At 37.1% G+C, this 26,614-nt stretch overlaps 10 protein-coding genes across 10 annotated transcripts; 6 read left to right on the top strand and 4 right to left on the bottom strand.

Annotated features, from left to right (window-relative positions):
* Positions 1-116: 116 nt before the first annotated feature.
* C5L36_0A03880 (uncharacterized protein) lies at positions 117-6,029 on the top strand (the record flags this gene model as incomplete). The annotated part of the gene is made up of 1 exon (XM_029463405.1): positions 117-6,029. One exon carries the CDS (start codon positions 117-119, stop codon positions 6,027-6,029), a length of 5,913 nt encoding a protein of 1,970 aa, XP_029319265.1.
* Positions 6,030-6,256: 227 nt separating this feature from the next.
* Positions 6,257-6,736, top strand: C5L36_0A03870 (uncharacterized protein; the record flags this gene model as incomplete). Its single annotated transcript, XM_029463404.1, has 1 exon — positions 6,257-6,736. One exon carries the CDS (start codon positions 6,257-6,259, stop codon positions 6,734-6,736), a length of 480 nt encoding a protein of 159 aa, XP_029319264.1.
* Positions 6,737-7,298: 562 nt separating this feature from the next.
* On the top strand, positions 7,299-10,676 carry C5L36_0A03860 (uncharacterized protein; the record flags this gene model as incomplete). Its single annotated transcript, XM_029463403.1, has 1 exon — positions 7,299-10,676. The coding sequence occupies one exon, from the start codon at positions 7,299-7,301 to the stop codon at positions 10,674-10,676; it is 3,378 nt and encodes a 1,125-aa protein (XP_029319263.1).
* A 99-nt stretch (positions 10,677-10,775) lies between these two features.
* On the bottom strand, positions 10,776-11,396 carry C5L36_0A03850 (uncharacterized protein; the record flags this gene model as incomplete). The annotated part of the gene is made up of 1 exon (XM_029463402.1): positions 10,776-11,396. The coding sequence occupies one exon, from the start codon at positions 11,394-11,396 to the stop codon at positions 10,776-10,778; it is 621 nt and encodes a 206-aa protein (XP_029319262.1).
* Positions 11,397-11,767: 371 nt separating this feature from the next.
* On the top strand, positions 11,768-13,546 carry C5L36_0A03840 (uncharacterized protein; the record flags this gene model as incomplete). Its single annotated transcript, XM_029463401.1, has 1 exon — positions 11,768-13,546. One exon carries the CDS (start codon positions 11,768-11,770, stop codon positions 13,544-13,546), a length of 1,779 nt encoding a protein of 592 aa, XP_029319261.1.
* Positions 13,547-13,893: 347 nt separating this feature from the next.
* Positions 13,894-15,570, top strand: C5L36_0A03830 (uncharacterized protein; the record flags this gene model as incomplete). Its single annotated transcript, XM_029463400.1, has 1 exon — positions 13,894-15,570. One exon carries the CDS (start codon positions 13,894-13,896, stop codon positions 15,568-15,570), a length of 1,677 nt encoding a protein of 558 aa, XP_029319260.1.
* Positions 15,571-15,915: 345 nt separating this feature from the next.
* C5L36_0A03820 (uncharacterized protein) lies at positions 15,916-19,191 on the top strand (the record flags this gene model as incomplete). The annotated part of the gene is made up of 1 exon (XM_029463399.1): positions 15,916-19,191. One exon carries the CDS (start codon positions 15,916-15,918, stop codon positions 19,189-19,191), a length of 3,276 nt encoding a protein of 1,091 aa, XP_029319259.1.
* A 424-nt stretch (positions 19,192-19,615) lies between these two features.
* C5L36_0A03810 (uncharacterized protein) lies at positions 19,616-20,701 on the bottom strand (the record flags this gene model as incomplete). Its single annotated transcript, XM_029463398.1, has 1 exon — positions 19,616-20,701. One exon carries the CDS (start codon positions 20,699-20,701, stop codon positions 19,616-19,618), a length of 1,086 nt encoding a protein of 361 aa, XP_029319258.1.
* Positions 20,702-21,168: 467 nt separating this feature from the next.
* On the bottom strand, positions 21,169-22,869 carry C5L36_0A03800 (uncharacterized protein; the record flags this gene model as incomplete). The annotated part of the gene is made up of 1 exon (XM_029463397.1): positions 21,169-22,869. One exon carries the CDS (start codon positions 22,867-22,869, stop codon positions 21,169-21,171), a length of 1,701 nt encoding a protein of 566 aa, XP_029319257.1.
* A 408-nt stretch (positions 22,870-23,277) lies between these two features.
* C5L36_0A03790 (uncharacterized protein) lies at positions 23,278-26,298 on the bottom strand (the record flags this gene model as incomplete). The annotated part of the gene is made up of 1 exon (XM_029463396.1): positions 23,278-26,298. The coding sequence occupies one exon, from the start codon at positions 26,296-26,298 to the stop codon at positions 23,278-23,280; it is 3,021 nt and encodes a 1,006-aa protein (XP_029319256.1).
* Positions 26,299-26,614: the final 316 nt, after the last annotated feature.

Genomic DNA, 26,614 nt, shown 5'->3' with positions numbered 1-26,614 from the left:
ATTCTCTCAACATCAAGAAAAAAACAGTCTCTTCGAAATATATGCTGTCCATTATGGTCCTTGGTATTCATACCACTGGTTGTACCAAACAGTAAAAGTCAGCTCTAGATATAAAGATGTCACTAGAGAACGCCAGAAGGGCTATTGGCATGCAGCCTTCTGGGTCTAGCTCGTCGAAAAATAGTGCGCAAGAACATACACCATGGTGTGCAACTGATAAATTACTGCATGCAGAAATCATCACTTCTTTTATGCCTCTTGAATACCCAAAGATTGGAGAATCAGTATCTAAACATATAGCTAAAAACTTAAGGAACCTTTACCCTGGTGACAAGGTTTACATTTTTGAAACTTTGGCTGTCAATGAAAAGTTAACTTGGGCAAGAGGTTATGTTGTTATTCAACCTTTACCTGCTGACTTTATCTCTGCTTCCGTTGATATTAAAAAGCTTCCTGAAGATAAAGTATACACTTGCATTTTTCCCCTCAATTGTGCAAAAGTTCTTTCTCACTCGGAGCTTGAAATGACCGTCGGCCAGGAAAACTCTATGTTTGAATCGTTTGATGAATTTGATGATTCTCTGTCATTTACCGAATCTGAATTCTCAACTTCAAGCTCGAAAACAAAGAGGCAAGTGAGGCCTCAGTTGCCAATGAGTGATTCCATTGTATCAAACAACTTATCAGATGAAATCAAGCTTACTCTGAAGACTATCTCTTCTACTTTATTTGCAGTTTATTCTAAAAACCGGTTTGATTTTTTTGAGAAGTTAGTCAAAATCTATTATGAGTTGGATGATTTGAGATTGAATTTACAAAATGATCTTCTAACGAAACACGAAACAGAATTAGCAAAACAAAAGGTTATATTACTTCTGAGTAAATTTGCGAAATTATCGGCTTCTGGTGGGGGACTAATTAACAGATCCAAGCACTCAAAGTCTGATATTGATGGTAAAGAGTCCATTATTGCAAGAGATGAAAAAACTGCGGAGTTGTACCAATTCCCTGAAAAGAGTAACGGCATTGTCAATCCGGGCAAAATTGCACAAAACCAATTGTTGAGCTCCTTATCTCCCCATTACATTTCATCTTCTCATGTTAATTTTGTTTCTCCAAAAAACACAAAATTTGTCGAAAGCACACCTTCTAATATTGTTGTTGACTTCAAGGAAGTTGTGGGATCGTCATTCATTCTACCAAAAGGTTATGCGGGTATGAAAGCCTACATGTATTTAAGGAACCAGAAGAAGAGACTTACAGAAGCCTTTTGTATTAGCATCAACTCGGACCAAAAATTACAAATTGACAATTTGGCTGCTGCATTATTTACAAATATCCCTGCAAATGAAGTAGAAGGTGGAAAAATTTATCTTGTTGCTATTCTGACCGAGAATATCAACATCAATGAAAATAACAATTCTTCTTTGAAAGTGATCCGTAAAGGTTTGAGTGCAGGTGTTGCAGATATTTCACGTATTTTTTCACATAAGAAAGGTCATCTTGTATCTGGACAATCGCACAGATTCCAAATCAAGTTGTTTTCTTCTTTCATGGATGGCCAGAAGCAGGAGGTCAAACTTTTTGCAGGTATGAATCAAATGATGGCCAAATCTCTAACGCTGGTGAACAATGGTTGGGGTGAATTGATTGATCGTATCATCAGCGGATCGAGTAAGGGTGTTGCAGTCAATCCGAGAGCAGAAAAGTTAATCTTAAGTATCAAAGAACTAAAATTATCAGATTATAATAAGAGCATATTGAGTATAATCTCTGGTGGCAATGGTAATTTTAATAATGTTGCTTGGAGTGGTGTTCCGTCGTTATTGTATAATCCATTAGAGGAAGAAGTAGAAAAATTGATCTTGAAATTATCAAAGGTTGTTAATAAGGGCATGAAGCTACAGAGTAACAATTTTATTACCGTTCACATTAGAGCTTCCTCCCCTGATATTTGCTTTTCAAAAGGTAAGAATGAAGAGCTACTGTCGTCATGGAAGTTTTTATCTGTTTCTCCAGATGAGTCTGTTGAAGAGATGATTGTTGTTAGAAATCTACCAACCACTATAAACAGTGGCAAGGACTACTTGATTTTTGATTTATTTGTTGATGGGAACTATGTTGGTTGCTCTAAATACCTCTTGAGATCAGGAAGTGAAATTTATGATACCGGCATAACCTCACGGACGCCAGCTTCTGTGGATTTTAATGTAAACAATTCTGTTATTGCTACCGCAGAAATAATGTTAGAGTATGTTGGTAAAACCTTTAACCAGGATCATGTTGTCCAATCCGTGTTGAACTGGAAAAGTGTTTTTGGAACTGATCTAGTGAAGAACGAAATAACGTTTATCGAAGCTTTGGGTAAACTGAAAAGGCTCAAATTATCTGCATTGATCAGACACTTCTCCAAATTTTGCTTTGAACTGTTGTGTATGTATGATTTGGCATCATCAAGCAATCTTCCAGATTTGAAAAAGGCAGTTTTTGAAGCCCTCATTCATCTGCTGGACGTATCCATCGCAAGAAACCGGGAATATGTCTCCTTATTTGAGGATATGTTGAATGAATTTGGATCATTTGTACCAAAGTTGGGTGAGAAACTGATGTCATCAGTTTCTAAAATTTTTAGTGATTTCAAACAAGAATGGAATGCAAGCGGTAGGGCATTATGCAGAACTTCATATTTGATTCTCAAATTAGCATCGAAGTGTATTGGGAACCATGAGGAGTATAAGACGCAGGTTTTGTTATTTGCTTCTTCCATTAATGGATTCCTATCTTCCAATGCAGAGATTGTCTTGCCTGATCAATTACTTATTTTAGAGACACTTGAACTATATTTGGATATTTTTGGGCCTTATTTTGAAATTAGAGATCTCATTAAATTTGTTATCGAATGGACTGGTGCAAATAAACTAAAGGGTTTGGGTATTTTAGAAGATGCTAATGCGACTGCTCTAATCAACAAGAAAAGAAATAGAGAACACTCTTTCTTAATCAACAAACTTATTTTTATCAACAGACTAGTAAATACTCCTGATTATTACAGAGGAGATCCAAAGGATGTGGAACTGTTCATTAACTCCGCTTTAGATATGATTCTGAGTATATTCCGTGATGATTCTATTGATATGGAATGTTCTAGATTGGCACTCGGCATTTACTTATCACTTGTAAATGCCACCTTTGGTCAGGATAAAGTTTACCTTGATACTTCCGAACACTTATACATACTTTTGATCAGATTGTTACCCTTCTTATCTGAAAGTTTTGATAAGTATAGAAAATATTGTTCCTCGAACGGTTTTTTCAAAAAGAAGAGAACATTCACTTATTTGTTCCAAAGCTCTTTTCCATTTACTGAACATACTATGGATTCAATTGTTACTGATGTCACTTTGGTGGAATTGCTAGTTGAATTCGAAATTATTGTTATTTACACCGCTAAAGTTTTTGACTACTATCGTGATACCTTTTACAAAACAGATAACCCTAATTTTGGCATTTACTCTGACCTATTATGCAAATTCGGTGTTCCTGACATTACCAGCTTCGAATCATTAAATTCAATCCTTCGTATGACAGAGAGGATGATATCTTCTAATTTTTATCCTAGCTCTTGGTTATCACTACGGTCTATTGCTTTGCAAGGTTCGTATCTTCTAATCGACTTAGTGACACCTTTCCTACCCACCCCAAATGGTGAGAACATATCTCTGTGGAACCTTTACATCAGGTTGATGTTGAAGGCTTCCACATCTAAGCCTGTAGCCCTTGAGCATCTTGAACCTACTGCAAGAAAAGGGTGTCTAGAGCTAACCACGGATTTGAGAACTAAAATTGCACCAATGATAGGTACAGCATGGAATTCATTAGGTTTGCCACTGTCCGAAGCCAACAAAGCTCGATTCAGAATTGAAGTGTGTGGTGGCTATCAAGGACCAGTTCTTTCATTCAATGATTATGAATTATTAAAGAGACTCATGTTGTTTATTTTACAAAGAAATTCTGAGTGTTTAAGCGTAGGCATAATGATTTACTGGACCATCATTGCTAACGAACTCATAGAGAAGGACACATTGTTTGAATTTGAGAAACACGCGGTCATATCCTTGTATGGTATATTTGAAAATGATTTGACTTATTCACCAAAATCGTTGGAGATTGAAAATTTAGTTACCAGTATTCAAACAGTCACTACAAAAATGGACAAAGAAGATGAAGATTATTCTGAAGTTGTGAGGTTTGCCAAAATAATTGCACGTTATCTTGCCTCTTTGGTTCAGTTAGATCAAGTTCCAAACGGCGAAGAATTTGATGATGACCGTGCATTCCATAGACTAAGCATCTCCAGTTTCTTGATGAATGTGGATAGACCTGAACTATTCCAAGGTTTTATTTGTGATATGTATGGAAACTACTTAGAAAAGAAAAATTATGTTCAGGCAGCGTTGAGTTTAGAATTATTAGCCAATACATGGGAATGGGATGTTGATGTTTATCTTCCAGAATGTCACAGACCAAAATTACCTAGCCAAACGGCATTCAAAAGAAAGGTGGATTTATTCAAGATTATTGCAAGCAATTTTGTCAAAGGCAACAAGTTGGAACAGGCTGTCGATATCTACAATGAGATGTTAGAAGCATATACTAAATTCAATTTTGATTTATCAGGGTTATCCTTCTGTCACACTGAGCTGGGTAAACTCTACGGACAGTTAGAAAACGTTGATAGATTAGAATCTACATTTTTCAAGATTTCTTTTATTGGATCTGGATTTCCGGAATCGATCCGTAGTAAAGAATTTATTTATGAAGGTTTACCCTACGAACATATAACCAGCGTTCATTCTAGATTGAATAGGCTATACCCAGGTTCTCGAATTATAAGTAATGAAGATGAAGCTAATAAACTCTTAGTTGATATTCCATTTGGTAAGTTCTTATTCATCAAAACTGTCAGTCCAAAGAAAGAGAGCTATAATGGTAAGTTGTCGTTTATGGCCAAACAATACATTGATAACAAGAACTTGAATACTTTCATGAATACTAGAAGGCTTCCTGGTGCTACAGGAATTCATAATTTATGGACTGAGGAAATTACATATCAAACCTATATGACTTTCCCTACATTGATGAACAGATCCGAAATCAAATTCACAACAGTTGTCAAAATTCCTCCTATTAAAAATGCAATTAAATCGTTGATGTTAAAGACTGACGAATTAGTAAACTTGGAGTATCTCATCTGCCAAAATTTGAAGGATAACATTAAGTTGAGCTCAATTGCTTCAAGTTCAATGTTCAACAGTGTGAGTAGGATTTTAGCCGGTACAGTTGATTCCCCTGTTAATGGTGGTGCAAGCCAGTTCAAAATATTTCTCTCAAAAGACTCGAAAGTTGATATTGGAGAAAGTGAGGAAGAATATGCAGACGATTGTGACAAATTGAAGGAGTGTTACGATGAGTTGATCAAGGCGATGAACAGATTATTGAAATTCCATGGTTTGATTATCCCTGGCTCACTAAAGTTACAACATGATTCACTTGTTGAGCTATTCTCTAAAAATTTCAAGGAGGAGATTGAAGAATTACAGTTAGACGTCAGCTCTACATTAGACTATAACGAACTTATGAGTTCCTTGACTAGCACGAACATCTATTCTAAACAAAGGAACAACCAAAGTTCATCAGCGTTTAATTCCAACTCCAACTCTAGTTTCAATAAGTTTGCATTCATGAACTCTAGTTCCTCAATACACGGATCTAACTCTAGGAGGTATTCCTCGGTTCCCAGCCACCATAGTTCTCACCATGGATCTCACCACTCTCATCATGGATCCCACCATGCGTCAAGACACGGTTCGGTATTTGCTATTCAAAGAACAGCCGCACATCTGACCGGAAATTCTAGGTTTTCCGCCAGAGATGATGAAAGTACTGTGAGCTACATGGACGAATCTATAAGCAGACAGAGTCAATCCATGAACAAATCCAGCAAGAAGAATCTCCTCAATTACAATTAATACTCTCATTCGTATAGAGCTAAATAAAGGAAACCAATGGACAGAATAAGTTGTAATTTTTTACAAACCGTAAACTTAGGTGGAATGTAAATTTCCGAAATTCGCTACACTTCTTGATTCTTTTTTGTGTGTAAGTAAAGCTTACCCCGATAGTGGCCACTCCTTCTTCTTCTGTTGTGATCACTACATCCATTTGCTTACTATCGAATACACTATAATATCCAAATATGCAAGAAATTAAAAGACAAAACAGGGGAAGCATGTTCTCTGGGAGCGATAGTTCTGTTTCTGACGAAACCACAGAAAGACTTCAAACCATTGGAATGAGAATCAGACAGAGTGTTTCAATGGGTTACAAAGTTCCGGACTCTAGTACCTGCGGCCTGCCATCTTATATGAACGACTATGAACAGCAGCAAAGTATTAACAACACCAGAAGAATCCCCCTTCCTTCACACCTTGATGGGAGCACCCCTCCAGCGTTGGACTACAATGGATCAACCGCATCTTCTTTAGCAGGTTGGGAGCAAGAAATTAACAGCTCAATTACAGATAATATGCACAACATCAACAAATACTACAATGTTACACCACATAACGAACCAAGTTGTCTGAAGAGGGGGTTTGCCAATGTTGAAGGCAAGGAGTTGGATGTCGGAGATTACGTCCAAAGATACGGGCCATTAAGCTTCAACGATGAATTCTAAACAGCACATCATCACTTTTTATGGAGAACATAATCACTCATGTGTGACTATGTTAAGTCGACTAAATCACTTGGTTTCTTTTTTGTTTAGTTTATAGTTCTTCTTTTCTTTTCTTTTCTTTCACTTCTTTTTGGTTTGCATTTTCATTCACAATATTTTGGCTTTGGGCTCTTATAGCTTTATATCATTTCTTAACATTTAAATCTTAATCTAGGTTGACTTTTGGATCAAGGAATAAAAATACAATCCCGCACTAAATAGTTACCTCCAATTAACATCAGTTAATGAGAGACCCCAATGTGCATGGAAAATATCGCTGCACTGCTCCAAAATGGAAAGCGAGTGTATTTCGCATTACCATTTTGATGGGGAAAAGAATAAACACCATCAAAGTGAGAGAGAGTTTCTGTTTGTCTCCATAGAAAGAACTTCAAAGCATCTTCTCTTTGGTAAAGCAGTTGAGAAAAAAAAAGGCGAGAGTTTGTCGGAGAGGCAACAACATTCAAAGTTTAGGAAATATATCCAATCCTTGTTTGTCTAAACACCCTACAAATCAATAAAGATGGGATCACCAGAAGTAAAACTCAAATTAAAGTCACATCTTGCGAAGATTGTTGACGTTGCAACTGATTTAAATGAAGTGAGTCTCTATTGGCAGAAGTTTTGGACTCTTCCAACATCTGTTGATGATATTGTGGCTGTATTCTTACCTTGTGATATTAGATACATCAGAGATAATCACAGATCTGCCTTCACAAAACTGATACATTCAATAACCAATAGGTTGATCTACTTAACAAAATTGAAGAAGTTTCCATCAGCAAATTTTCCTTATATCGAGCTTCTTAATTGCATACGCTTACTGACAGTCATCCTTCCATTCTTATATGAAAAACCCAGTCTTTTATTTATTGAAAACGATGTCTTTTGGAACAGAATATACCGTACACCCTTTTATTCATCACATCGTGCATTTCATGAGAATATCTCGTCAGATACGGCATATTCTGATGTATCTGGTTTAGATGGTTCTGTGCATCCTCGTCCCGACTCTGGTGTTGCCTTAGACAACACTGTCGGGATAACTCACCAAGATACCGAACGACACGAAAAACCAGTGGGATCGGAACTGATTGACTCGTGTCTTGACCTCTTGTTTACTTCAGAATTTACCGTTGAGAATACTAGAGAGAGAAATCAGAACTCAAACTTTGCCAATTTTAACCAACTAACAGTGTGGGAACCTGGATATGAAGCAAAGGGATTGTATCAAGATCCTAAACTAAAATATGATTCCAACAGGCTTGAAATAGTAAGATTTCTATTGGTTTTGTTTTCACGAAATATGTATTGTTTACCTTCAAGTGTTGTCAAAGTTGGATCCAGATTTCTAACATATTTTGTCTCTGCAACAAATGGTAGGAAATATTACATTTTGTGTCTCTCCCTACTTAACACTTTGCTAAGGTCTTTACAATCCAACGGAGATAAGGCAAGAGTTAATGAATTTAGTGATCCAGAACATAAAAACAACAATGGGCTAGAAGTACCTGATGAAAATCACAAGAAAATAAGAATTCTAATGGTGACGAATGCAATACAACTTTTCACGTTGATGATAGCATACTCGTTGCCTAAGAATGATATTGATTTTTTGTTTGGAAGCGGCATACTTTCAAGAGATGAAACTGCTCGAAATAGGACGAGAATGTTTCTCAACAAAGTCAACACTTCTAAAGACATGAATTTTATAATTAGATCATTAACTGGGTCTCTGTTAGGACCTGTATTAGATGATGAAAATAATACATTTACCTCTTTAATGAAGACTTCAAAGCTATTAGGTAGTGGGGAAGTTCACTTATTCAGTAAGGAAATAATGATTGTCATCTTGGAGTTCTATCAATGCAACTCCAAATTTAGGGTATACTTTGCTGAAATTGCTGGTGCACAATATTTTATTGCGTTAATGTATTATATTACAAAATTTAAAGATGACGGTAAATACAAACGCTATCTCAAATTATGTGTTTACAACCTTTTATATTTGTCATCTGAGTTTAGGATGGCTAACAAGCTGCTCATAGCATTTGATCCCGATATTTATGAATCATTACCTAATATTTCAAGGACTCCCACATTTCCCACTTCATATAGAGATTATCTCATCCTGCAGATTTGCAATTTACTTATCTCTAAGCAAGATTTTGAATATAGCTTGCAGTTATGCCAAGTGTTGTACAACCTAATTTGTATACATGTATTGGTGCTCGAACATAGCAGAAAGGGAGATCTCGAGATAACGCAGAATAGAAGATTTTCAGTTAAAGATTTATCCAAATGTCCCCCAACCCAGGTATCATATGCAGCATCAGCATTGGTGATGCAACTGATTGCAAAAATGTCAAGCTTTGATAATTTGGCTAAAGAGTATGAAAACCAGTCTGAGAATTTATCACTACTACTTAGAGCATGTTGTCATGCGATTTCACGAGATCCAACTGAGTCGGTAATTCTTTTATACACGTTCTCGAAAAATGCGAATCTGCTCAATAGGCTGTCCAACAATCTCACTAGACTATCAGAAGATCGGTTCAGGCAGATATTGATTGATGAGAAGAAAGAGTTCGACATGGCAATACAAAATAGACAAATGCAATTTCGCAAATTACTATATCAACAGGTTCATGATGATGAAGATAATGAGGATTATATTGATTATACCACAGAACTTGAGAAATATGACGCTTTGAAATCTAAAGATTCTTTAGACTTTCCGCCTATAAGCAGACAGAACACACAAACAACTTTGGACAGTATACCCTCTGTACGAAGTATGCCTGCTCTAACAAGACAGACTTCGCAAATTTCAATATCTAATGCGTCTCCAAAAATAGGTAATGGGGCTTTTGAGAATTCGATCGATCCCCTCTGCAAAAGCAATGGAAGTTTACCTCTTCAAAAGAGTGCTGATGATAATAATGATCATAATCGGAAACAAAGCGATTCATTGATAATAGACCTAGATAGAGAGGGATTTTCAGCCGGCTTTCCCATAGGAATGACATCTATATCTAAGGGCAAAAGGCGTTATTATGCCAAATACAGTCAAAAGTGGCCAGGGAAGGAAGCCTTAAGTATGTTACGAGAATCTGCTAAAATGGTGAATAGCCTTGTTGTAGTAGAAACTAGTAATTTATCTGGTAACCAACTGGGAAATGCTTCGTATGTGATCCAGAAACTCATGAGGTTGGATCTTGAAGGGCTAATGAATAATATACCCAAATCTAAGATATATGATAGCAGCAAAATGAGTTACTCCCCATTAAAACTTAAATGGAACCATCATATTCTTGGTTGGTATCTTTCAGTTATTTGGGGAGATATATTTGCTAACTATAATTGCTATGAGGAGAAGGGACTATTGGCAGAAATTAGCTCGGGCTTGTCGGTCATTAAAAGGGCCAGTTCATCATGGGGCTTTGGAAGTTGGAAGTTTGGTAATAAGAATTCTTTACCCAAATCTTCTCCCCTGTCTTTAGAATCCAACTCTGATGATAAAAATCTCGAGCAACACAATAGTACCTCGTATGGAGACAATATTCTTGAGAATCCTGTTTGGATAGGTACGCATATTCAATTGTTTAAAGTGAATCCTGAACTACTTAGGGATCACTATACTATGCTAAACAACAAGAGTGAAATATTTTATTCTACCGGCTTGGGTGCTATTTTCTCACCTGTTTTAGGTGACTCTTCCTGGAAGAGAAATAGTACTACCACATCTCATCTGAACCAGAGGAATGGCAGCTCTGTTTTCACAGAAGAATTTTGGAAGAGACAAGGTGGAAGGGGTCTGGTGGACAGGCGTGGAAGTGACCACTCATTGAAATCACATTTTAACCATGAGTCACTATCTGGACGACCAAGCATTAGTTAGTAGCTCCGGTCGGATAGTATGGGGGGATATTTAGTTAGGATATCTCTATATTACATATATACGTATACTCGTTGTATAGACATTTTAAAACCTGTAGAATCAGCGTCTTCTGACAATCGTGAAACCATCATCGTCGATTTCAGGCTCTTGTTTTGCTTTAGGTTGACTTTGAACCAACTCAACGTCATCAACGTCCATGTCATCACCGTTATGATCATCAGTAGTTCCTTCTTCGTCATCAGAAATATCTGGATTTACTGGATCCTCTCCAACACTGACAATTACTTTCTGTTTATTCTGTTGTTTAGCGGCCCATTTCGTGTACATTGCCTGGATATTTTCAAAAATGCTGTCTTTGCACTCCTTATAACATTTTACAATCTTAGTGGCAATTTCAACGGTGGATCCATCCTCTAGAGTAATGAAAAATTCATCTTCCATTATACCCAACAATAATTCGTGTAAATAAATAATATCGATTTCATAATTGTTTGTGAATTCGTCGACAACAACACCAGATATCCAGTCCCTCTTTTCTTCTGATTGTGGACCACCCCATAGATTATCAACTGCAGTGGTTAAGGTGTGCCAGCCATGGATTATCATTGACACTCCCAGTTCAAAATTTGCATCTTGTTTGTCCGTTGGAAAAGGGAGAAGGTTTTTATTAGGAGCATCGGCAATCAAAGCTCCAGGGTCATTCAGTAAAATCTCCGGCATGTTTATACTATTCTGTTTCTATGTTTCCTAGCAATATGCAACAGCTGTAATGTAAAGGTTTTGTTCAACTTCGATTAGATAGATCTGAAATTTGTTAAAAAAAAAAAAAAAAAAAATTAGGAAACTTGAGAGAAATTTAAAAAATAAAAACTTTTTGAGGTTCTTTTGCATATGCGGCTCTTACTTCAAAAACTGTGTGTGGTATTTTCCATTTCCAGAGCGAACTCTGTTTCTTTTTTTGTCCTAGAAAAAACCACTCCAAGACTCTTTCTAAAATAGATACTACCAAACCATTGACCTTAAGACTGACGCGTAGGTTTAGTTCGAAATTTAAATAATACAAGGCTTTGAAGAAGTGTATAACCCATAAGATGACCTCTAGAGACCTTACAGCTAAGGAGAAGCTGAATGCCCATGAGAACACCGTGAAGATTGAAAATGCACTACGGAAAATGAAGGATCGAGATGTTACCAACAGTCAGGATCCTACCATTTACATCGACGATAATGGTGAAAAATTTAACACAAGGGAAAGGATTGTGAAGTCGGTCACACCACCAACTGATAAGATACCCACTGATGAAGAATTGTTTCCAAAGCCTACTGGTTTGCCAGATTATAAGTTCCTGAGAGAACATTTTAAAAGGGAGGGGAAACTAACCCAAAACCAAACACTGAGAATTATCCACATGGCTACGAAAATATTTGAGAAGGAACCAAATTTGCTATATGTACCATCTCCTGTGACTGTATGCGGTGATATACACGGACAACTCTATGATTTGTGCAAGCTGTTCGACATTTGTGGAGATCCAGACACAACTTCGTTTTTATTTCTGGGTGATTATGTTGATAGAGGTTCATACTCATTGGAAGTTCTAATCCTATTATATGCTATGAAAATCAATCACCCAAAAACATTCACAATGCTTAGGGGCAATCACGAGTCCAAGCAAATGACCCAACATTTTACGTTTAAAAGTGAGTGCCTGGTCAAGTACTCTATCGATGTCTACCAAGCTTCGCTGAAATCCTTCTGCACATTGCCAATTGCAGCCATAATGAACAAACAATTCTTTTGTGTTCATGGTGGTATTTCCAAAGATATAAAATATATCTCAGATATTGAAGAAATAAATAGATTCCAAATGGATTTCCCCTCTCATGGTGCATTTTGTGATCTCATGTGGTCTGATCCTTCCAATTCGTTCGACGATGAGGAATACGGCTCTAAGAAGGTGAGGAACTTTGAAGAGAATTACGAACGTGGATGTTCTTACATGTACTCTTACAATGCTGTCTGCTCGTTTCTTGAGAGAAACAACTTGTTATGTGTCATCCGTGCACATCAGGCACAAGATAAGGGGTATAGAATGTACAAGAAGACGCCAACACAACAATTCCCATCTGTCATCACTCTATTTTCTGCTCCTAATTATTGTGGTACATATGGCAACAAAGCAGCGGTTTTGAAATATGATGTAACCACAATGAACATCAGGCAATTTAGCGCACAGAATGAGCCATACCATTTGCCAAACTTTATGAACGTCTTTACGTGGTCGGTACCGTTTGTAGCAGAGCGGGTCTGTGAAATCCTATACAGTGTGTTAAACATCTGTACTGAAGAGGAACTGGAGATGGAAACCCCATTATCCAAAGAACTAACACAGTCTCTACTTAAAATTCAACAAGAGTGCAAGCTTAGGGGGAAGATGTCTCAGATTCCTAAGGAAAAACAAAGTCCTGCTACCGTTGCAGATGCTACTAACGCAACTCACGGCAGTAGCGCAGTTTCAACATCCTCTGAGGCTCTCGTTGGAAACGAACAAACAACTGATGCCAAGACATTGGCTAATGCCGCATTGCGTAAGAAGATTTTAGCTATTGGCAGATTATCGAGAATGTTTCATCTCCTAAGGCAAGAGTCTGAAAAAGTCGAGCAGCTTAGGGCCTATTCGGGTGGTTTAAGCTTACCCAAGGGTGTATTGGTTGAGGGAAGTGAAGGAATCGATGAAAAGATATCCCATTTTGAGAGGGTTCGTTTGGCTGATTTAAGAAATGAAGCTATGCCAAAATCTACAGAAGAACAAATCAAAGAAAGTGACGACAAGTATAGGAAATTATGGGAGCGTGTTACCAGGAAGTAATCCTTGTTTTTAATCTCGGTTGACCAGTGCCCCATATCCGTGACACATTTATGCATGTTATGTGCGTGTTTAGCCAGTATGGTTTCTTAGCAGAGTGTGTAATAAACCGATTTTCAATTTCTTCTCATAGAGCAAGAGAGGACATGTAAACAAGTAAACAATTGTGGAGGCTTAGAACTCAGCGAATTTTGCGGGACTTAATTGTATTTTCCCTTTGTTTTCCTTCTCCCGATTTTCATTTAGATATTAAAGAAAGGTCACATGCACAAATTGAATGTGCGGTGGAGTTAACTTTTTTTTTACCAGTTTGTACGTTGTTGCACAATCCAACTGCCAGATTGGTTACTATGACCAGCGGTGAAGATGGAATACAAGTTCAGGTTGAAAATGCGTTAAAGAAACTCTCAATTAGAGATGTTTTTGTGGATGCAGAAGAAGAGATTTTCTCTGGGACCACTTACATTGACGAACATGGTAGAAAGTTTGATACTAGGGAGAGAGTTGTCAAAACAGTAGAAATGCCTACGTTGGAAATCCCAACAGACGAACAGCTGTTCGTCGATGGTGTTCCTGACTATAGGTTTCTTATGCGGCACTTTAGAAGGGAGGGGAAACTATCCTATTCACAGATATTTCGTATCATCGATGCCGCCACTATAATTATGAGAAAGGAGCCAAATTTATTAAAAGTGGATATCCCTAGTGTAGTGGTTGGAGATATCCACGGGCAATACTATGATATGCTTGGCATGTTTGAGATGTTCGGAGATCCAAGTAAAACACAATATTTATTCCTTGGTGATTATGTTGATAGGGGTGATCGTTCGATTGAAGTTTTAATCTTGTTGTATGCTATGAAAATCAATTTTCCAAAGAGATTTTGGCTTTTAAGAGGTAATCATGAAAGCGAGAGGATGACCTCGTACTTTACATATAAAAGAGAATGCATTCAACGTTACAGTGAGGAACTTTACGAGAAATCATTGGAGTCATTTAAGGCATTGCCTTTATGTGCAATTTTAAATGAGCAATTTTTTTGTGTACATGCAGGTATTTCAATGTCTTTATGGGATTTAGAAGATATAAATAAGATAGATAGATTCAAGGTAGATATTCCTGGCGAAGGTTTATTATGCGATCTAATGTGGTCCGATCCAACAGATGACTATGACACTGAAACAATCCACAAGGATGATATTGAACACTACTTTCGATTCAACAACGAGAGACATTGCAGTGTCTTTTACACATACATAGCCGTCCAATCCTTCCTCGAATCAAATAAACTTTTGGGTATTATTAGAGGACATCAACCACAAGATTCGGGGTATCGCATCTATAGGACAGTCGAATCCAGCGGATTCCCTAGTTTAATCACCATATTTTCAGCTCCAAATTACTGTGGTACCTATGCCAACATGGGTGCAGCTCTGGTATACAACGGAGAAACTTTCAATATTAAGCAGTTCGACACATCACCAGCTCCATATTTCCTTCCTGATCAAATGAATGTCTTTGAATGGTCCCTGCCCTTTGTGGCTGAAAAAGTTATTGAAATCCTCTCCGCTATTTTGAATATCTGTACAGAAGATGAGTTAAACAAAAGCGAAATTATACTTGATAAGAGAAGTATTGAAGTTCTCAAAGCGATTGATTCTTCGATTGCAGCTGAAGAGGAAGAATACGTTTCCCATACCCATGACAAAGATCGACGTAAATCTACTACACCCGTTGTTCGAGACAGTATATTGAAAAAAATGGCTTTAGTGGGGCGTATGTCAAAAGTGTTGAAAAAAATGAGAGAAAAATGTGAAAAAGTTCAAGAACTTAAAGCTTTAGATAAATATGACATCAACTTCCATGGTCTAGTTGATGGAAGAGAGGTTATGCACAAGAAAAGCCACTCATTTGAAGATGTTCGAAATATTGACCTAGAGAATGAAGGACTCCCACCCACAGATGAAGAACGAGCTGCAGAAGAGGCGCAGAAGGAGCGTGACCTTGAACACTATATGCACATGTAAAACAAAATTAATGTTGTTGCATACAATCGCAGTCCATTTTTATGTACTTAATTAACCTGATTCTATGCATAATATGCATGATAATGTAGTATGGTCATAGTAAATATGCCTGATAAGCCCCCGGTGCCTCTATAAATAGATTTTTTTCAGCAGCTTAAAAAAAAATTGTTTTAGAGGAGTTTCATTTTTTTGACGCCTGCTTTTTTATTTCGTGTCACGTTGATGCGTGTAGATCATAAAGTATTTGGCCTGCTACGTTTGAGTAAACAGCATCACCAAGATCTTTGGCTAGTGGGAGCATTTTAAGAAGCAATATTACTTTGCGCCTTCTTGAAAGAAATAAAAATGCCTAACTACGACAACCCTTTTGCCATAAACGATACAGATGATGAATCTTCTTATCAACATTCTATTTTAGGAAACCATGAAATCCCATTAACCCTGGGCCCATTTGAACACGAACATGAAGTAAATGGCATAACTAACAATATACACGGTCATCGGCGTCAAATCTCAGTAGATCAATTACAAGTTCCAACGAACTCCGCAAGAATAATTTCTTCTCCCAGACGTTATGATGGATCTCACAATATCCGTGATTCCACGGATCCTTTCAATACTGCCTTTGATGATGACGATGATGATGATGCGATTGGTAATGGTGGTGACTATGGGGAGAGGGAAGAAAACTGGAATCCACAAGAAGATATGCGGTCGGTAAACACTTTTCATAACTATAGTTTAGATTCGAATATTGAAGGTCACCCGATGGATAGTGTCTCTATGCGTACAAACAAAACAAATGGTGTTAATGTGTATGAATACGATCATTCTGATAATTCCAACATGTACGAAACCTCAACGGCAAACATTCTTAATGCACATGGAGATACAAACTCTAATTTTGAATATTCACCTGCACACTCTAACCAACAGTTGAACCAACATAATAATTCACAATCAGGGGATCGTAACCTTTCATTTCATCGTCCTGATTTTTCATACTATTCCGATGAATTTTCACCGATTTTTCAAGATTTTGAAAGAGATATTGATGAGCCAGAATTAGATAATAACGATTTGTTCCAAGATGAAGTAATGAATGATCAAAACGATCTTAAAGACGGTAATTTTGCTGATAAATGCGACAACAGGGTCGAATTGATTGATGGGAAATACTATAGTTTTGACTATCCGGTCCCATCGCAGTTACTAAATCGAATTCCTTTTAATGGTGCTAAAAATTTAACTGAATTCAATCGCCTAAGATATCATGCAATTACCGCAGATCCGAAGGATTATACCGATGAAGATCCTATTATAAAAGATTACATCCAAAATTATCCGTTGAGACAAAATATATATCCTATCAAGCGTGATACGGAGTTAATGATAGTATGTACAATGTACAATGAGGATGAGATTTTACTTGCACGCACTTTGAAGGGTGTTTTCAAAAATATCAAGACCATGTACAATTTAAAGGAAAATAAGGATGTCCACCCTTGGGGAAAGGATAGTTGGAAGAAGATTGTTGTTGTTATTGTAAGTGATGGTAAGTTGAAAATTGATGAGAAATCGAAAGCATTACTGACTCTGTTGGGTGCGTTTCAAGAAGGTATTATGCAAGAAAGTGTAAATAATGATAAGGTGAATGCGCACTTATTTGAATACACAACAACATTTGGTATTGGAAAATTCGATTACAATAGGGAAAATCATTCATATAATGTTCCATTAGTTACTGAACAAACAATCCCTGTTCAGTTAATGTTTCTATTGAAGGAAGAAAACAAACAAAAAATCAACTCGCATAGATGGGCTCTAAACTTCCTTTGTCCAAACCTAAACCCCAAGGTGGTTGTTCTTTTAGACGTTGGAACCGAGCCGGGTCCTGATTCCATTTTCAAGTTATGGAAGGCATTTAAGGATCCAAAAGTAGGTGGTTCATGTGGTGAAATCAGGGCCATGTTGGGTAATCATGCGTCTCCAAATGATGAGAGCTCAATTTGGAGGAAAATTGGTAGATTCATCTATTTTAAATTTTCAGACTTTGTCATGTGTACGATCAATCCACTAGTTGCAGCCCAAAACTTTGAATATAAAATGTCAAATATTTTGGATAAACCAATGGAGAGTTCTTTTGGATTTGTTACTGTTTTGCCAGGTGCCTTCTCTGCGTATAGATACGAGGCATTAAAGGGAGAACCGTTAAGAGCATATTTCCATGGTGAGGATATGAAATCAGCTACTTCTAAGCCAGCTGGAATTCTAGAATCTAATATGTACCTTGCAGAAGATAGAATTCTATGTTTTGAGTTAGTTGCCAAGAGCGAAAAATCATATTTATTGAAATATGTTCACAATTCGTATGCCGTTACTGATGTTCCATCCCATATTAGTGAATTTGTTAACCAAAGAAGAAGATGGTTAAATGGCTCATTTTTTGCTGCATTATATTCTAACCTACATTTCTATCGTTTATTAAAATCAACACATTCAATAGGAAGGAAAATAGCATTAGTTATCGAAGTAATTTACCAAACGATTAATATATTACTATCCTGGTTTTCATTATCAATTTACTTCCTAGTTTTCAGGATTCTAACACAAAATATCAGAGACACATTTGTTGGTGAAAAGGTTGGAAATATATTGGCAATTGTGTTTCTTTGGGTTTACATTGCAGCATTTGTTCTAACTTTTATTATTTCATTCGGTAATAAACCAAATGATGCGAAATATCTCTATTTATTAGTTTTTGCATTGTTTGCTTGTGTGGTGATATACATGACATTCTGTGTTATCGTATTAACGATTGAATCGGTTCATTTGATTAAGCAACAAATTGGGGACTATTCCTCATTCACTGCTTCCATTGCATTGAAGTACTTTGAAAATTCCAAATTTAGAGATTTAACAGTGTCCTTAGCATCTACCTATGCCCTATATCTGATTGGGTCGTTAATTTTCTTTGACGTTTTCCATTTGATTGCATGTACCATACCATATGTGCTATTGTCGCCAGCATACATTAATGTATTGAGTGTTTTTGCATTCTGTAATATTAATGATATATCGTGGGGTACCAAGGGATCTGTTACTATTGAAGCGCCAAAGAAAAAGGCAGTGAACGATGACAACGATGAAAAGAATATTTTACTACTAAGTGAAAACCTGGAAAATCCAGATGATTTATTCAAAAAGGCACAGTTATGTATGGAGGGTAAAAACCCTGATAATGATGGTGAAAAGGCAGCAAAACTGGAGAGTGATTTGATCCTAGAAAATATTAAGAAATCAGAAAAAAACTACGCATTAGGTAGAACCTACACTGTTTCACTATGGTTAATTTGTAACTTTATCCTGCTTGTTATTATTTTGCGTACCGGGGGGTTAGAGGACTATTCGGACTACAAAAATGGAACGGATACATCGACTTCTACCAGTGGACTTTCCAAGAGAAGTTACTGGAATAATATGAATGTTGCTAACATTTTTATGACGGTTATCTTATGGCTTGTTGCGGCGCTAGCATTGGTCAGACTAATCGGATGTATCTATTACCGGATCTCTTTTTTTTTCAAGGAGAGAAAATTCCATCGCTCCTTAGTTGTGTAACCTAGTATGTACTTTTATTTTTATTTTTTTTTTCTTTACCGAATTTTCATTGGACACAATTCAACGGGAAATAATAAACATCCCATTTCAGCAGGGATTTTGGTCAATACAATCACAAACGAATCGAATGATAAAAACAGTACTAATTTGAACCTGCGTGCATTACCAAAACTTAAAAGCGAAAATATTAAACTTTCTATTTCTAAAAACATGGGGTCATTTGGAGGCTGAAAAAGTAAGGTGGGATTGTGGTACAGATCGACTGTGGTATTGAATATATATTTTTGAAGAATTAAATTCAAGAAAAGAGAATAAAGTTGAAATATATCAGCTTACAAAAGAAGTAAATGTAAATGTGAGTCTGAATACGAGGAGGAATTTGAACATCAACGTCCGTGTAAAAACACGTATGAAGAAAAATAGATTATAGGGACTCTGTAACTTCGTACCTTACGGGAAGAGGAATCGAAGAAGTCGAACCTAAAATGAGTTTTGAAGAATTTTGCCCATTAAGTGACTTTGGACTACGGGATCCAATCTGTGGGCCTTTATTATGATGACAAACTTTCCTAATTGAGCCATTACTTATACTTGAACGATGATGGGTTGCATTGTTAGTAATGGGGCGATTATCCTCGAAGTTAGAAAAGATCAAATCTGATGTTGCACTTGTGATTGAAGAAGGAGAGACAAATTCAGAGTATTGGGTATAAGAGATCTGATTGGACATACTTGAAAATTCAGAAACGCTTGTAAAAGAGTCAGTGGGTATTAGTAAAGGATTAATTGAGTTATCAAAGGATTGGTTATAAGAAAAGTTTTTAAGCAAAGAACTGTTATGATCACAACTGTTACAGCTGTTGGTGTCAGTGGGATTATCTCCTAGGCTTCCTGTAGCAAACCCCAGTACTGACGGATCATACTCCTCAACCGGGGATGGGTTAGAATTGAGATGCTGTAACTGCACATTGAGATCATTATTGTACATTTTGTTGTAACTATTCATTTCATCACTGGAGGAAATGTCCAGATTTGGGGGTGACAAAACGCTCTCTGACGAATCAGATGAGAATATTGGGTACTTAATGGCGCTCTTTACCTCAGGTGATGGGTTCGAAGATGACTTCTTTTCGACATTGATATCATTAATGAGTTCGATTGCCTGGTTGATAGAGATTGGGTTCAAGTTATCGCTTTCATTGTAGTCTAACCTGCTAGCCAAATTGGCAATTTCTTCGAGATTGTTCAATTTAATTAACTCGCATAATTTAATTAAAGATTTATTTGCCATTGTCAATCTGTTGTCCATCAATTCAACATACTCCGCAGTGTAATTTTTCTCCTTTGATTTCTTTCTCTCTGTATATACGCAGATCTTGTTGTTCAAAGAGCACCGTTCACAAGGCTGTTTCCCATTACATTTGGTTTTTTTCAACCTGCAAGAATCACAAGCCTTGCTAACTCTTTTCTTTGACGAAGTTGAATGATCATGGTATTCCGATACGGACATGTTTACAAGAGTTGTTTATGGTGATTGAGAATGATGTTTCTACAAGAGTACACATAAGATAGCAACTAAAATGGTTAACTCCAAAGAGTATAAGAGGGTGAATGCTAGGCTATTTTATAGAGAAGGCCAGAAAGATTGGGAATATGTCTGATGATGATGGTGGAACTATCCTGTGAGTAAGCTTTTTCCATTCTTTGATAAAATGTCGCATAAAATGGCCAAAGCGTGGGCTATTAGTGCTTGGCAGATCTCGACACCCACCCGTTTTAAGGGGATTGCTTCTAGACGCATCGAGAACACGCGCTAGTGGCTTGTTTCCAGTTCCATTTAGCATATGTCATAAAACCCGGACTCGGAGATTAGTAGGCTGATTGGCTCCTATCTTCACAATTTTGCTTCTAGTTCCGAAACCGAACGACGATCTTTTTCTTCCGAAAATAGCGCCGCGGAGTTTGCGAGCAGTATTCTTACAAAGTCAGATCGCCCATCTCTACACCAGCAAGTATATTCTCAAAGTTGTACAATGGCAACATTCGACGAGACAGATATCCACTTGCGGTATATGGGTCGGCCAGTGGATGGCTTTCAAATTTATGTCTCGCAACCAAGATCTTCCTCATTGCCTTGCAGAGTTGACCATAAAACTCGAGCAGTTTGAGTATGTTGGTTGTTTCACCATTCGGTAATTCGTATTCCCTCGTTATTGTAGCAAAAATGGACACTCTTTTGCTAAATTTGAGCAAATACTCACCCAGATAGTCATAAAAACTATGTTGCAATTCATTGTATCTCTCGTCACTTAACTGGTTGACCAGTCTCTCACATCTCCTATACCCTCGTTCAAACTCTAATTGCAACGTTGCTGCAGAACCGGCATCTTCATCTTTTGGTTGCTCTTCCTCGGTATCTTCGTTTTCCTCGTTTTCAGCGACTTGCTCATCTTCTTCCTCCCTCCATTTGAGACGATCATCAAATATCAGATAGGAATAGAACTCCTCATCTAAGATCTTGACATCGCAGATCTCTCCCGTTTCCGCAAATTCAACTGCAAACTGAACGTTGGGACTTTGCTTAATTTCGTACAACCTCATCGAAGCCTTGTAATTATCGAGCTTAGAGTTTTCGTTATATCCGAGAATGGGAAGTTCAATCACCTTTGTTCCCCTGCTTTGGGGAATAAACCCGTAATTAGCAAACATGAAATGTATATCCTCATACTTATCATAACTAATAAACACCTCCACTTCTTTTTTTTCTTCCCCTGCTCCTCCTGCTTCTTCATTTGTGCCTTGGGTGTTTGCTTTGTCATTCTCGTAATATAATACAATGTCTTTGCTGTCTCTATCAACATCAAAATGGGCATTTCTCATATGGTTGTCATGGTTCACAAAATCTAACACAGGTACCAAGGTCACATCGACATAGAAGTCATCATTCGTTTCTTCGTCGCTGTCCCTTCCTTCTTTTTCTTCTTCTTCTCCGCATACTTCTGTCTCAACTTCTCTCGGAATCTCCAAAACTCGTGATCTGACAGCACTACATATTTGAAGAATCTCACTAACGTTGATCCTTTCAAATTCTTCAGAAAATTCTTCATTTATTGCAGTCTCCACTTCAATCCATTTCTCACTTATTACATCAGTTATACTACTCTTCAGTACGGCATTGCCCTTGAACGCAGCTAAAAAATCTTCCAATACATTCTGCTGGTCTGTATAAAGATTACCAACTTTTGTTTTCATCAAAATACCAATGTACCCCTTCATATCATCTAACCATCTCCTGTCATCCCCAACAGAGGCATGTATTTTTCTCTTCTCACAAATCATTAATAATCCAATCATATAGGCTATTAATATCAAACTTTCACTTGCGCTGTAGCAGATGGTAAACACAATTTGCAAACACCTCTTCAATACTTTTTTATCATCTGCTTCTAATTTATCATCACAAAGTTTCCTGATTGTGTATATATTGAAACTTGACATATGGGGAATTCGTAACAACTCAGTTTGTTCACCATTTGTTTTTGTGGGTTTAAAGAAAAGTCCAACTCCTCGGTCTGGGGTATTCTTCACATTAACATCAGAGTTATAGCTAACATTCATTGACTTCACCCATTTCTCCAACTCTTCACAATTGTCTATATCTTCAGCAAACAATGGCATCTTTCCTAGCTCTTGCTTGTACAGAAGAGATGATCGATCATCCCAAGCTTTCGATGTCTTCCCAAATTCTCAGAGCTGAAATAGAGGTGTTGCGCGTTCTTTTTTTGACATCATATGTTATACTTCAAAAAAAAAAGAGGCTTGATAGGAAGATCTCTGAGAAATTCTAATCTTCTCCTGCCGAGAATCCTTATTTTCTCGGTGTTAGATCTCAGGTACTGGAATCTGTCGTCTCTGGTAGTGAAAGTATTAAAGATGCAGAACTTTTACAAAAGAAAATAACTCCTAAAAAATTACTGTCGATTTAGGAAAGTATTATACTTGAATGTGTCACATGATGTTTCCTTTGGAAAGACACACCTATAGAACACCTCATCCTTTGAAAATATATAAATGAGTTACACGCTGTTAATAAGAGATTAAAACATTTGAGATAACACTCTCGGATCTTTGGGTAGAGTAACGAATATAAACTGCCAAAAGTTCTTCGTAGATCAAGTTGTTTTCCTTTTCTAGATTCTTGATAGACTTAGAGTCAAGGACCCACACGACACAAGTTGTCTCAGCTATGTATTTGAAGCTCCGATCACTATTGGTAATTATAATATCTCCAAACATTGTAAGTGGTAATTCAGAGCTCCTTATGTTGAATTTTAAATTATTAAACCCAATTTCATAATTGATTAAACCACTTTCAAAAAAATATAAACTTGGCTGGTTGATGTTCTTCTCATACACAGCTTCGCCGGGTTTGTAAACAACTCTCTTTAAATATGGTGAGAGTTTTTGCCAAAAACTTTCATCTGATTTGTCACTGAGACCTTGCATAATTTGTAATAACAAATACAGTGGTTGCTTTAGTTGCGAGTTTGACATCTTTCTACCAGATTCAGATAGCTTAGTTAAAATTAAATCTTGTTCCTTTTGTTCATGCTGATTATATTTCCTTGCCGCATTCATAAATTGTATCTGCCTTGGAGTACCAACAAATACACTTGGATCACTTCCAGTAGTGGAGGTTTCACCGGTATATAATGCCATACCGGATTTTTTCATATTTGTAATAGATGAGAATCTAGGTGAACTCTTTAGATCTTTATAATTCTTTAGGAAGATATTTTCACACCACTCTAATGCCGAATTCAAATTATTAAACATTTGGATCTTTTCCTCGTGTTCTTCGTTTTCCCATAATCCACAGAATCTCAAACTTTCAACGATTGGAGAATTATCAGTAACAGATGATAGGATAAAGTAACAATTTTTTTCCATTAGCAAATTTCTGATTCTTTTAAAGCCTTCAGTTGCCGAGAAATCAAAAGTCAAAACAGAATTTAAATCAAGAATCAGGTACTTGATTGGTTGCTTTCTATAATTAGCTATGTCAAACATATTTCTAACTTCTTGTTCGAGTCCCCCAATTGACCCAAAAAATAACGACCCATTCAATTTCAAAACACAAATCTGTTTACCGACATTTTTCAAAAATTCCAGCTGTTTAGGGTGTCTGACAACCACCGATCTAGCATATTCCCCTGTATAAACTTCACTAATCACTTTTTTACTGCCTGCTTCAATTACAAATGAAACGCATGCAAGCAAAATACCTACGATGATACCAATGACAAAATCAAATGCGCCCATTGTAATGACAATAATTATAATCGTCATATATTCAAACTTTCTTAACCTACCAATTGTATCCCACACCGACTCTTTTAGTAGTTCATAGCCTAATAAATAGATCAATGCGCCAACCACACATACCGGAATATATCCAATTAAACTAGGACCAACAACCATAATGCAAGCAGTCGCAATTGCCAATAACACACCACTAAGTCTCGAGTCAGCACCTGATCTAATAAATAAAACTGAATTTGTATAGACAAGATAATTTTGAATTGATCCTGCTAGCCCACTGATGAAATTGGACGCACCATGAGCCATTAGTTCTCTATCTACGTCATAAGTATCCATTCCAATTGAAAGTGCCAATGCAGGAACATTAATTGGGACATGTAGAACCCCAAAGAATGTCAGTGCTAGCATAGTTGGCAACTCATGAACAACTAACCACCAGTCACATAAGCCAAAATCGTAATAATTGTAAAATCCATACCATGGTTCATTTGATTCTTGGGCACTGAAGATCCAACCAAAATCACGAGCCATGTCCAAATTCCAGCTTGGAACAATCATTATCAAAGAATGAAATATTATGAAAACACCTATGAAATAAGCTGGCACAATTAAAGGATTTGTATTATGGTGTTGAATGAAAATCAGTATAAATGCTAAACCTAAGGGAATCGTCCACTGTAAGAAGGGTAGCGGATTCAATAAGTACTGTAAAGTGGGTAGATTATATTCAATACCACCCTCTAGTCTGGATGAAACTTCTATGCCTGTAATGATTAAAAAGTAGCCCACACCGCCAATACAGCCAACCAATATATGCCTTGGGAAAAATCCAACCAACTTTCCAAGCTTGCATTTGCCCAAAATACCGAAACACAGTCCCGTGACTATAGAGGATATTGCAAATGTGAATATGGTGGTTGAGATAATACGGGAATTCAATGTTGGATCATTTACAAACCTCGTATCATTTTGTAGTTTGATCATTATGTTGATTGCCATTTGATGAAAAAAGGGGGTGACCTCGATCATTTCCGAGCCAATACTGTTCTTGAATGCAGATCCACCCAACGAGAAAATTAGCTGTGATATAACAGTAGACACGTAGAACATGGATAACCCTGTAGGCCCCAGTCCCGAAAACACACTTTCTCCAATGGGGAACATAATCATACCATAAGATAACGCATCAAGCACATTGAGCAGGGTACCTAGAAAAACGGCAGGCATGTAACTCATTGGCCGATACAAGCATTCGTTGAGTAAGGTTTCACTGTCGGCGTTTCTCCAAAAGTCCAAGGTTTCCTTAAGGGAAAAATGGTGTCCCTGGTTTCGTAGAGCCTCTGGATCTTCAAAGTAGGAATGATATTCCGATCCCGAGTCATCATATGATCCATAAGAAGGCTTTTGATTAGGCAACAACAGTGGAGATGGAACCCCATTTTGATCGGACATCACCTGTGTCGAGTATGAGTCATTCAGAGTGGTGCCAGAATCATCTTTTGTGAGAATAAGTGGAGGATTCGAATATTCTGAATCTATGTTATTGAAATCGGTGACGGCAATTTCTGCCAAATCTGCAGAATCTTCATGAATTGAATCTGATGAATGCACCTGCAAGGATTTCGAATTTGGAGAAAATGAAGAGCCGGGCTTGAAAGAGCTATAAACAAAGCTTCTAGCTAATGCATTATTCGAAACAGAAGGATGTCTATGGTGATCACTTGCCTTGGGTATTGATACGGATTTCACAAACTCGTTGTTGTCGTTGTCATAATATGATGACATAATAACAAGCCTAAACTACCTTTGTCTATTAAATAAAATGGAAAGGTGGTGAATGCGGTGTCTGATGGTAGAGACGAATCAATTGAGAATGGTCTATACCAGATATTGTATAGCACAAACACAAGTCTGCAGTGGTCAGTGGCCAAATAATTTTGACTAATAATAATTAGTTTAATTAAGTACAGAGAGGGGCCCTAAACCTCAAGAGAGAGATTTGTTGGAGAGACATGATAGGACGATAACAACGAACCTTTTTTTTTTTTGACTCCTGCACAGGATTATCTCACAGAATGTGGCTTTTTTTTTTTTTTTGGCA

Source organism: Pichia kudriavzevii, chromosome 1 (genome assembly GCF_003054445.1).
Source record: "Pichia kudriavzevii chromosome 1, complete sequence".
NCBI classification, from domain to species: Eukaryota; Fungi; Ascomycota; class Pichiomycetes; order Pichiales; family Pichiaceae; genus Pichia; species Pichia kudriavzevii.
Note: the sequence above shows the minus strand (reverse complement) of the source record. Positions and strands in the feature narration are given on the sequence as shown.